Below are 11,594 nucleotides of genomic sequence, written 5' to 3'. Positions count from 1 at the left end.
AATAATAATGTCAGTTTTGGATGTGTTTATAACAAAATGGATAAACGTAAAATATCAAACATCTGAAAATTACAGTTTGGTGTTCTTTGGAGTTATTTATAATTTACAAAAATTTAAAATTTTAAACCAAGTGATTGGGATGCTTGCATTCTTGAAACATACCCCTTTAAAAAAAAATTAAAATAAAGCTTATAATATTATACATTTAATACGCCTATGATAGAGTTGAGCAACCATCCTATAGAGTTTTATACTTATTTATTTCATTATAATTTAAGTAACATTGAATAGCCCATATCCAGAACAACCAGGAAATTTATTATGTAAAAGCAGTGGAATTCATAAACAGATGTAACCAGATCCTCGCACGCTAAATACCAGCATATGGGTATTCAGCCTTATCTCTAGTTAGTCATAGTGGTGTCACTGAGTGACCACTTTTCAAAAGTCTGTCACGAGGATATTTCTTTACCTTTATATGATAACTGATATGAGAATCGAAGTTAGTGATTCAGTGGTGCTTAGGATATTGCAGCTCTGGTATTACATGAATGTACAAAGGAATTTTCAATACCTCTCAGTTGGCTATTTAACTTAAGCTTGAGCTATGGTATGATCCTTAGGGAGTGGAAGGAAAGTAAATAGTTCCTTTGCATAAAGGAGGCTCTAAGGTAACAAATTATATATCAATCGCCATCTCAGGAGTGGTGGTAAAAGCATTGGAATAGTCGGTTAAATACAGAATTCAGGAATGAGTGGTTAAGAATATGATACTCTATGGGGGCCAACATGGTTTTGTTAAAAGTAGACCTTGCATTAGTAATTTATTAACTTTTTATAACAGAGTGAGGAGTGAGTTGGACAAGAGTAATGGCTGCACAGTGATACTGCTGGACTTTGTTAAAGCAGAAAGCATATTAAAAAGATGTCCAAGATAAGTAAGAATTATTTGGTTATTGAAGAACACTAACATGCAGAGATAAAGAAGTTAATATCCCTCTTTATATGGATTGATACATCCACATCTGGATGTATCAATACCATATACTACTACTACTACTATTGCTACTACATCTATCTACTAACAACACCAAGTCTCATCAATCTATTGGAATGCTGTTCCATCAATGTGGTACACACTGAGAGCATTCCTTACACTACTCACCAACTTAGTCACTCGCGTATCAATCATTTCTTCCACTTTCTTATCTCAAAGGAATCCAGGCGACGAGACTTGAGCATAATAGTAGAATAGATTCCGAGGTGAGTGACCATATAATAATAATAATAATAATAATTGTTTCGTATGTAGTCTTGCATGTTCTGGAAATGATTGTCGCTGAGTCAAAGAATTTAATTTTAAAAAAACTTTTCTCGGTCTGTCAAAAAATCCACTAACCTTGAAATCGGCACACCTACCTTTATGAAAGTTACAAGGATGCTAACTAAGCATTAAAGGATTATTTTTTAAATATGATAAATTGTTTAACCCAATTTGAACATCATTACACAAGAAATATTTTGTTTGCTTCTTTTGGGTTATATTAAACTAAAATTTTACTATAACACGGTAGTTGTTTCCATGATTTTCATAATATATTCTGATCACCGTGTAAGCATGAAGGAAAGGATTTGCTTCTTGGAGAATTACAAAATTGACCTGGGTGGGCTTTTATTGCCAAAGACGTTAGAGGATTTTTTATATAATTCAATTTTAAAAATCCTACTAATCTATTTAAAAGTAGTGGAATTCGAAACAGAAATTGAGAGTAATTTATTTAGTTTTAATTTCTGTTCTCTTAGGTTGTATCTGGGGCTTTTTTGAACGACTACTTCGCCATCTAGCTACTTTTAATTGTAAGTGTCAGCACCATCGGAGAGTGATTGAAGTTTTGATTTCTTTAATATATATACATTTTTTCATTCAAATTCTTAGTAATTCGTGAATGTGACGATGCTTATTTTGTTAATTTCCAGATGATTACATTTTCTTAATTTTTGTTTGTGTGTTGTTAACTTACGAATCTACTGTTAATATTTGTAAGTGCACATTTCTGAATAATGTGTGTACAAACTGAAATGCTTTCCGAAGAATACGACTTTGAATGTATCAAATGTATAAGGCATAAAGTTCACATTGCCTTGCCGCCTTCATATTTAGGTCGTGAAGTGGAAGGAATTAAAGAAACGTTTGAGAACTGGAAAAGTCAGTATATGCAGTCGTTGGAAGGAGTTGTAGTAGCATACAAAAATATTTCGTTCGTCAATCCACATGGTACCATATTAGCAGATCAACCAGTGGTCCATTATGACATTGAAGCAGATTTCGAAGTTTTCCAACCAACGAAAGGTAATATTGTAAAAGGTATTGTTAATCGGATAAGCACAAACCATATTGGTTGTGTTGTTCACAATTGCATTAATGTTTCCATACATATTGAACAAACTTCAGATTTCGAAAAATTACAGCATTATGTAACCATTGGAAAAGAAATTTTATTTCAGATCACAAACGTTGACATTCATAAACGAGTAATTCGTGTTCGTGGTGTAATCACCGATACTTGTATGCAGTTGATGAAACAGTTTATCGTAAATGACTCAGAGGAAAAAGAATCCATACCAGATGACGAATATGTTGATCCCGATTGTGACGAATCTCCGTTTCCATCGACAAAACACAGATTCAACACCTGTAGTGATAAGCCCATGTCCCCAGAAAAAAATTCAGATATTATATTAATTGGACAACAGTCAAGAAAAAGGAAAAGATGCAAAGATGAATCGTTTGGAAATCACTGTCCTGATATGAAAGTCTGCCCTGTTTCCTCTGAGAAAAATTTCAAAATAAGTAATGATGCCAGTTTACAAAATGAAGCAGACTCTGATATTGCTGAATTAAATAAGGAATCTTTTCAGCAGGTCACCAATGCAAATGAAGATAACAATAACCGTATGCTACATTCAAAGAAAAAGAAGAAGAAAAAGCATAAAGATGCAGTAAATGAAAGCTGCTCTTTTGAACCAGCAGTTAGCAGCCTGGATTGTAATCAGCACTATGAAACATTAAATATGATGAACAGTAATATTCACAGTGCACAGCAACCTGATACAGTTGAAACAGATGATGGGGATAGGGAACTTTTTCAATCACAAGTAATTTCAAGTCAAGACAGTTGCAACTTAAAGGATTCCCTGAAGAAGAAGAAGAAAAAGAAAAAAAAATCATGCACATAAATTTCATTGAAAAAAAAAAAGATGAATAAATAGCTTAAATATATTTGATGTTTATATTTCTGGTATCATTTGGTTAATAAATCAGATATGTCATTGTATTGATATGATATTCATGCTAACGATATTTTCAGTCCCCAACCAAAGCGACTTTCTGGAAATTAGCAGCATTTAGCATAGTGCTGAAAGAAAATGAACTAGCAGAACATAGTTTAATTTCTAGAAGAAGCATTAAAGCCCTTTCCCCTATTCCACATGCATCCAAAATTAAAAGCCCACACTCCCAGGTCTTTGCCATTATTACAAGTTTCACAATTCTTTAACTCTCATGTTAGTAACTAGGTAGTGTGAGAATACTTCCTTAACTTGTTAGCAAATACAGATATCTCTTGCTTACCGCAGGATTTGATTAACTCGGTGAAATTAATTGCGATAATCCCTTTATATATGTGGCAAGAGTTTTAATTAATACGCCTTTATATTTATATTTATCAAAATTCCACCAAATACGATCATTGCTACAACTCATGGACATGGACATCATTGCAACTTTCAAAGCCTATTTTCTTAAAAAGACATTCTCAAAGGCAGTAGAAACAACAGCGGTAGAAAATGGGATTAAACTCCAAAAATTTTGGGGAAATTTTAACATTAAACATGCAGCTGAAAACATTCATGACTTGTGGGAGCAAGTGTCTTCTAGCTGCATGAGATCTGTTTGGAAAAATCTTTTGCCAGAATGTGCTAATGACTTAGATGGTTTTCAAAATCCTAACAATATGGTTTAAGAAATCATTGGAATTGGTGAAGACCTTGGTTTTGATGGTGTTGATGCAGAAGATGTTAAAGAATTATTGGATTTAAATTTAAAATATTTCAGTGAAAACGATCTTCTTGAAATTGAACAACAATGGCATAAGAAAACAATGAACAAGTGGAATGTGAAGATGAGGTTCCAAAGGAGATAACAATCAAAGAGCTGGATGGAATATTTCACAGTTTAGAATCGCTTATGCAGCAAGTAATGGATATTGATCCAGATGTTAATTGAAGAATACTTGTTTGCCTAGATCTAGAGAATCATTTTGCTTGTTATCGTAGAATTTCTGCTGATAAGAAAAAAACTAAACTGTTCAAACGACTCTTGATAACTTTTTTTAATAAAAATTTGCAGTAATTAATGTAGGTTCAAGCATTTATTAATGCTTGAACCTACTATATAAAACGAATAATAATTCGTTTTATATGGCACTCTTTTAGGAATACCATAAAACGAATTATTAATACAGTAATCGATCATGCACGAATTATAATTTTTACCATTGATTATATATTTGATTAACATGATTTTGATATATGTGGTAACATCGAAGGATTAATTAATTGCATAAATCAAGGAATACCTGTACTCACTGATGGTCCCATCTGTTGGTCACTGAACTGCCTGTTTGTTGTGTTTCAGTGTAGGTTTTCTGACTTTTAAACATAAAAATTATGCAAGACAACATCTCAGAACAGTAAGTTTATATTATCTGTTAGTTTTACCAGTAGAATGTGAAATTACAGTATTAAAAAAAAAAGAGAAAAGAAACAGTACTGAATAACTACAATGATATGTGTTATAGAGTAAATGGCTCTTTTATTGACAAAGAAATACATGTTTACACATGATATCTACATTCACAAGTATTGGTGGAATCTTGGTCGAATAAGGCATTAATGACAGTAGATTATGTAATTGAAATGGGCACCTTGTCTTTCAAGACTAATTTTGTAGCACATGTGAAGGTTCTCTGTCATCTTGTAGAACAACTTGGTACATATGCTGGCCATATTGTGTAATTTTATGCCTTAATTCATCAAGGTTTGAAGGTGGATCATGGTGGAATGCCCATTCCTTCAACATATCCTGAATGAAGGCATCAAGTCATGAGATCGAGAGATTGTGAAAGGTATGGGGTTTCTGTCAACCTCGAAATGAGCCTCTCGGGGAATTGTTTTTATAAATAGGCTCTAGAAACACGTGTTGTGTGACAGATTGCTCCATCCTGTTGGAATGACGAACAAACTGCTCACAAACATGTAAACCAGTTGCTCTACCAACTCAGTATGAAAATGAAAATAATGCTGAACAATACACATCTTTTCTTACTTCAACAACATCCACTTACTTTAATCTTTCCAATAAGGCCTTATCAGCCAACTCTTCTTACTTTATGAACCTTATGCTATTAGAGTACTCGAGAGCCATGGGGTCATTTCTGGCCTTACAACTATGCCCTCTCTATAAACCTTACTATATTTCTACTATAATCTACTCTTTCCCCTTCAATATACCCTATTCCTCCTATGGGTTTAAATTCGGAAGAAGGCTAGTTCAGAAGCTTTAAGGTAGCAGCCCTACCACTGAACTATTCCATCGTCAGGCTAGTCCCCCGACATGGAGAACATAATCCTACTTGTAAGCTGACAGAAAAAGATAATTGGATTGAATCTATGGGAAATGACCCTGGAATGGAAAAGGGAAAAACGAAAATTGAAATGACAAAATATAATACACATAGCAAACTGGAATGTAAGAGGAACAGCATATAAAGAAATAGAATTAGACCAGTTATTAAATGAAAAAAATTTTAAAATAGCAGTAATCACTGAAACAAAAAAGAAATTAAAAGGAACTATGAGAACTGAAAATTTTAATGTGATATACAGCGGAGTCGACAGAGACCAAAGAGCACAAGCAGGAGTCATGATTTGGATTCATAACTCCCTTTCAAAACAGTTAAAACATTATAAATTATGGAATGAAAGAATAATAGAAGCTAGAATAAAAATAGATAGAGGCTATTTAACAATAATTGGTTTATATGCACCAGAAGAAGGAAGAGAACAGGATAATATTGATTTTTATAATCAGCTACAAAACATATATAATAAAATAAATTAAAATGACTACATAATTTTAGCAGGAGACTTAAATGCAAGAATTGGAAACACGAAAATTAATAATAATATAGGAATACATGGAGAACACACACTAAACAGAAATGGTAAAAAATTGATTGACTTTGTAGTTTATAATAACCTAAAAATAATGAATTCCTTATATAAACATAAAGACATACATAAATATACTTGGGCAGCAAGAGGATGGAAATCAGTATTAGATTACTTCATACTAAATCAAAAGACATCAAAATTTTCACTATATGTTAGAGTTCACAGAGGATATGAAATAAGCAGTGACCACTTCTTGTTAAAATAAAATTAAGATTACCACCTAAATGGCTACAAGTAACAAGAACAGAAAGAAAAATTGAAACATTTGTTTATAAAACTAGACTATTGAATGACACAAATGTACAATGGCTATATGAACAAAGAATTAACCAATATCTAGATAAAATAAAACAAAATGAAGAAATAGAAATAGAATGGCTTAATATAAAAACGATACTGAATGCAGCAGCAAATGAAAGCTTAGGAAAGACCAAAAAATTCAATAAAAGGAAAAAACTGAAGATCTGGGATGATACAATCAAAGAAATAATTAAAAAGAAAAAAGAAGCCTATCACAAATGGTTAAGCAGTAAAAGATTAGAAGATTAAATAGAATATAAAAGAATAAGAGCCATAGCTAAAAGAGAAGTCAGAAAAAGACATAGAGAATCATGGAACAGATTCGTTTCTAATTTAGAACATGATTTATATAAAATAAGACCCAATGTATATAAGATTTTGAAACACCTAAATGCAGATACCAAAGAAAACATAAAATTAAACACTGAATTGAAATTAGAAGAATTTCTAAATCACTACACAGAACTGTGGACAGACAAATATTTTAAAAAAGGCAACTAGCAAACAATTAACGAAAATGAAAAGGAAATAACTGAAGAAGAATTAGAAATCAGCCTGAAAGAAACAAGAAACAGAAAATCACCTGGAGAAGATAATCTAGGTTCAGAACTATATAAATACGCAGGAACAACATTCAAAAAAAGACTTATTATTTTTAAATAAAATTTACTCAACTGGTATCCCCCCAGTAGAATGGAAAAAAGCAATTGTGATTCCTATCTTTAAGAAAGGTAATAGAGATGACCATAAAAACTATAGAGGTATCAATATACTAAATTCCTATTACAAAATATATAGCAGATTCTTAAATAACAAAGTAATGAAATATTCTGAAAACTTTATTCTAGAGGTACAGAATGGATTTAGAAAAGGACGATCATCTATAGACAAGCCTTTTGCCTAAAATTAATAGTAGAGAAGAGAATATAATTTGGAAACACATATTGCATTTATTGACTTTGAAAAAGCATTTGACAAAGTTAAAAGAAACATATTATTTAACATATTAAAAGAAAGACAAATACCAAATAATATCCTAAAAGGTATCATAAGTATATATGAAAATAATCAAATACAAATAAGATTAAATCACGAGCTATCATATACAAGAGAGATAAACCAAGGGGTCCGACAGGGATGTCCCATCTGCGCAACTCTTTTTAATATCTACTTAAATGAAATAATAATAAAATGGAGTTAAAATTTACATCAAGGAATTAAACTTTCACCTACAGTTAACTTAAACACTCTCCTCTTTGCAGACGACCAAATAATAATTACAAATTCTGAAGATAACTTACAGAAAGCTATTTTAAATCTAAATGTGATATCCAAAGATTATGGTATGATAATATCAACAGAAAAATCAAAAACTATGGCCTTTAAAGGACAAGATCCAGCAAGAACTAAAATAGTAATAGATAACAAGATCTTAGAACAGGTGAATTCATTTAATTACCTAGAATGTATGATCACATATGAAAATGAAAAAGATATAAACGTAAAAATTGTAAAATATTTAAAAATAACAGGTTTAATTAACTCTATATTTAAACCAAACCTAGTTCAAAAACAAACTAGGCTAAAAGTATGCAATACATTAGCCTTACCGGTCTTAATGTATGGAAGCGAAATCTGGACAATAAAACAAAAAGACAAACAAGGATTAACAACAGCAGAAATGAAGTTTATGAGAAAAACTGCAAAGTATACCCTATTTGATCACAAAAGAAACAAAGATATTATGAAAGATTTAAACCAAGAACCAGTAATAGAAAAAATTAAAAAATATAAACATAAATGGATGGAACACGTTCAAAGAATGAAAACAGAAAGATTACCAAAACAAGCCTTAAAGTACAAGCCATTAGGGAAAAGAAAACCAGGACGTCCTCTTAAACGATTCAACGATGACTTCTAAGGCTGGAACAGGCCATGTTAGGCCTAAATCCTTGATACGTATGATGATGAACCACATTGCTACAGCTAAATGTAATGGTATAGACTCTACACATGCTTTTCTATTAATTTGCATGCAGTCGATTGGCATATCTCAACGCATGTACTGAAGAGGATGTTGAAGTTCAGTACTGTTTTTTTTTTTTTTTTTTGCAACATGCCTATTTCTCCTTACTGCGTTCTTTCCTTTGGCATAGCTACTAATGTTACTAGTCCATTTGGTAATGTGAATAGCATATCCACCCTAAAGACCATGGGTTGGAATTACACTCTGACATAGAGATGTTTGCAAGTGTCCTTTTTTTTTCTGTGGCTACAGCCCATGAAAGTTTTTTTAATGTAAACATGTAGTACATTTGTGCTGTGAGTGGGCTAAGGATTGTTTTTTTTTCTATTTTTCCTTTTTATATAGTCCAGAAACCCTATTCTAGATACTAAACATGATCTTTTTTCAAGACACTTCAGGATGTCAGAGCACTGGGCTCACACATATGCACACACACACACTGAGTGATGAAATTCATCCCCCACTAAAGACAGACACAAATATCCATACCTATGCTGGGATTCAAACCAATAACTTATTGGTTGGAGAGCAGAAGTAGCCTGAGCAGATCTTGATTTCCCAAGATCTGCTCAGATCAGGTTGGTAAATCCAGTCCTTAGAATAAGGTTGTTTTGAATTGTGGATGAAGCAGTTATGAGACTATTGTGTTATATCTGTAAATTGCCGGTCAGTTTGCTTGATCTTTCCATGTTTTGTGGGATAAGAACACAAGATTCCAGAAGGAAATAATCTTGTCATCTTTATATGAGACCACTTAACCACATTCAGTTAAAAAGCCTTTATATACATTCTTTGAGTCCTAGATGGGATTCATATCCATGTCTTTCCAACTGAATTGTGTAATCAGGGCTCAAATATATACTTGTCCACTCACATGTGGCAAGTATAATTTGCTACCTGGTGAGTGGCTGCAGAATGAACAGGATAAAATATTTTTCATTTAATAAAAAAAATAGTTTATCCAACCATGTTACAGCACTATTAATAATTTTGCAGAACTCCTATTGAGTTATTGGGACATAAAAGAAAATGGCTTGCCCGTGTGGTTGAGTGGTTAGCGTATCTACTCTTTTGCCAAAGGCTGCAAGTTTGAATCCCACTGTTGGCATAGATGTTTGTGATTGTCTTTCGCCTTCATACGTTTGTTCATACAAGTGTATAAACAACTCTCCCAAGATGGAATGGGCCACCATGAGAGAACTAGACCCAACCTGCCCACATTGGGAGAGGCCTTTATCCAACAGTGTGGAATATATAAAGTGAGGGGGAAAAAAGGCAGGATCTTGGTCAAGTATAGCTTTGCATAATTTTTCAAGTCCTGAGCATAATCATTACTCAGTGAGCTATCTTTAGGTAGTATCTTTGTGATTTTGGTTATCCAGTGTGACCCGAAAGCTTGAAGTGGCTTGAAAAGCACCATGTTTAATCTTTCTGGGAATTGGCTATTCCTAATCTGTCTATGCCATTAATATTCTGTTCGTTTCCAAACTTCCTAGATAGGATAGATATATATATATATATATAAAATCTGTTGTGTATTGGAGAGTAGTCAGCTACTTGGGCTGACCTAATAAATTATTTTACTAGGCCTTCCACAAGCTTGTTGAACAGAAATTGTAGTTACCTACATTACTGAAGAGATCAGTAAACTCCTATGGGCCAGAATGGTGTTGGCTGTGGTAAAGATCAACAAGAGATAAAACCTGCACTCCCACCTCCTTCAGACAAACATCACGAATAGTCGACTCATGAAACTTGTCATATTTTAATTGCTTATTTTTATGAAACTCTTTCTTTACATCATAAAGTTTCAGCACTGAAAACTTTCCACAGAACTGCTAAACCACAGAAACTTACATTTGCATGGACCATTGTTTGTTGATTTACATTTTGGTTTTGTAATCACTTAACTTTACGTGTGAAAACTGTTGTGGATATTTTTGTACCATAGGTCAAAAAAGAATTGGCATTTAAGAAATAAATTTATTTGAGAAATTCTCTCTAAACATAAATGTGTTATTAATCTTCAACTTTTGATTCCTGTTTTTCCAGCATCTGACAGAACAAGTATTTTGGATAATTATAACTTGCTGTGAGTAGTAAGATAACTGTGTATTTTATTGCGTATTTATCGTTTGGTATCTAAGAGATAACAGAACTCAATTATAATTATTTCATGGAAATAACTATTAAATCTATAATTTGTAAATAAATTGGAAGTTCATAACTTTATACACTTCATATTGGCATTTTCGAATAATGAAACTGAGCCTTTGAAAACTGAAAAAGAGAATGCCTTTCTTCTTGCCGGAAGCACACCCAGAAGTGTGTTAAAATAACCAATTATATTCGAAAGAGCTATTATCACAAATTAATGGCTCAAGCAGGTCATAATGCTCTGCTTACTGGCTTAGAAGCTTCAGCGGTTTCTCTGTTGAAACATGCAGTCGAACATGATACAAATAAAAAATATGCAGCAGCTCTTACTTGTTACCAAGAAGGAATTCAGCTTCTAATAAATGCAATGAAAGAAGGTAATCAAAAAGAGAGGAAAAGCCACCTTCAAGAGAAAGCAGTGCAATATATGAATCGGGCAGAAGTTATCAAAGAATTTGTCCAAAAGAAAAAGATAATGGAACCTATCATGAATAGCTCCAGATACTAATGATGCAGTTGGCTATGATTATGATAAAAAAAAATATCTTGATGATATGGTTACAGAAGTTGAAATTGAAGATCTTTATATTCGAACTGTTCATCAAATTTACAACTTCTTGCGATTTTGAGAGCTTTTAGTGAAATGTTACTCAAATCTTCGAGTGATTGTATTGACAACAGGTCATGATAATGATGCAATCCATCAGAGTAACAAGATTAATTTCATTGCAGATAATTTGAAAAACTACAACATTGATCTCAAGGTACAGTATTCATCAACCTTGCATGACCGAGCAATAAGATTAAATAGTGGATG

At 32.6% G+C, this 11,594-nt stretch overlaps 1 protein-coding gene across 1 annotated transcript; it reads left to right on the top strand.

Annotated features, from left to right (window-relative positions):
- The first annotated feature begins 2,061 nt into the window (after window positions 1-2,061).
- Window positions 2,062-11,285, top strand: LOC150095848 (uncharacterized). The gene is made up of 2 exons (XM_090409546.1): window positions 2,062-3,156; window positions 10,977-11,285. The coding sequence occupies exons 1-2, from the start codon at window positions 2,062-2,064 to the stop codon at window positions 11,283-11,285; spliced, it is 1,404 nt and encodes a 467-aa protein (XP_090265672.1).
- Window positions 11,286-11,594: the final 309 nt, after the last annotated feature.

This window comes from Typopeltis vanoorti, chromosome 19 (genome assembly GCF_054136105.1).
Source record: "Typopeltis vanoorti isolate ZY-2024b chromosome 19, IOZ_Tvanoo_1.0, whole genome shotgun sequence".
Classification (NCBI taxonomy): Eukaryota; Metazoa; Arthropoda; class Arachnida; order Uropygi; family Thelyphonidae; genus Typopeltis; species Typopeltis vanoorti.
The sequence above is the reverse complement of the archived record's forward strand: the minus strand, read 5'-3'. Positions and strand labels throughout refer to the sequence as shown.

What these genes read in the sequence shown, in the direction of transcription:
- LOC150095848 (XM_090409546.1), top strand. Translation starts at nt 2,062, where the DNA reads ATGTGTGTACAAACTGAAATGCTTTCCGAAGAATACGACTTTGAATGT. An exon ending in GGGAACTTTTTCAATCACAA is followed by an intron (nt 3,157 to 10,976) that starts GTAATTTCAAGT and finishes TATATTCGAAAG; the next exon opens with AGCTATTATCACAAATTAAT.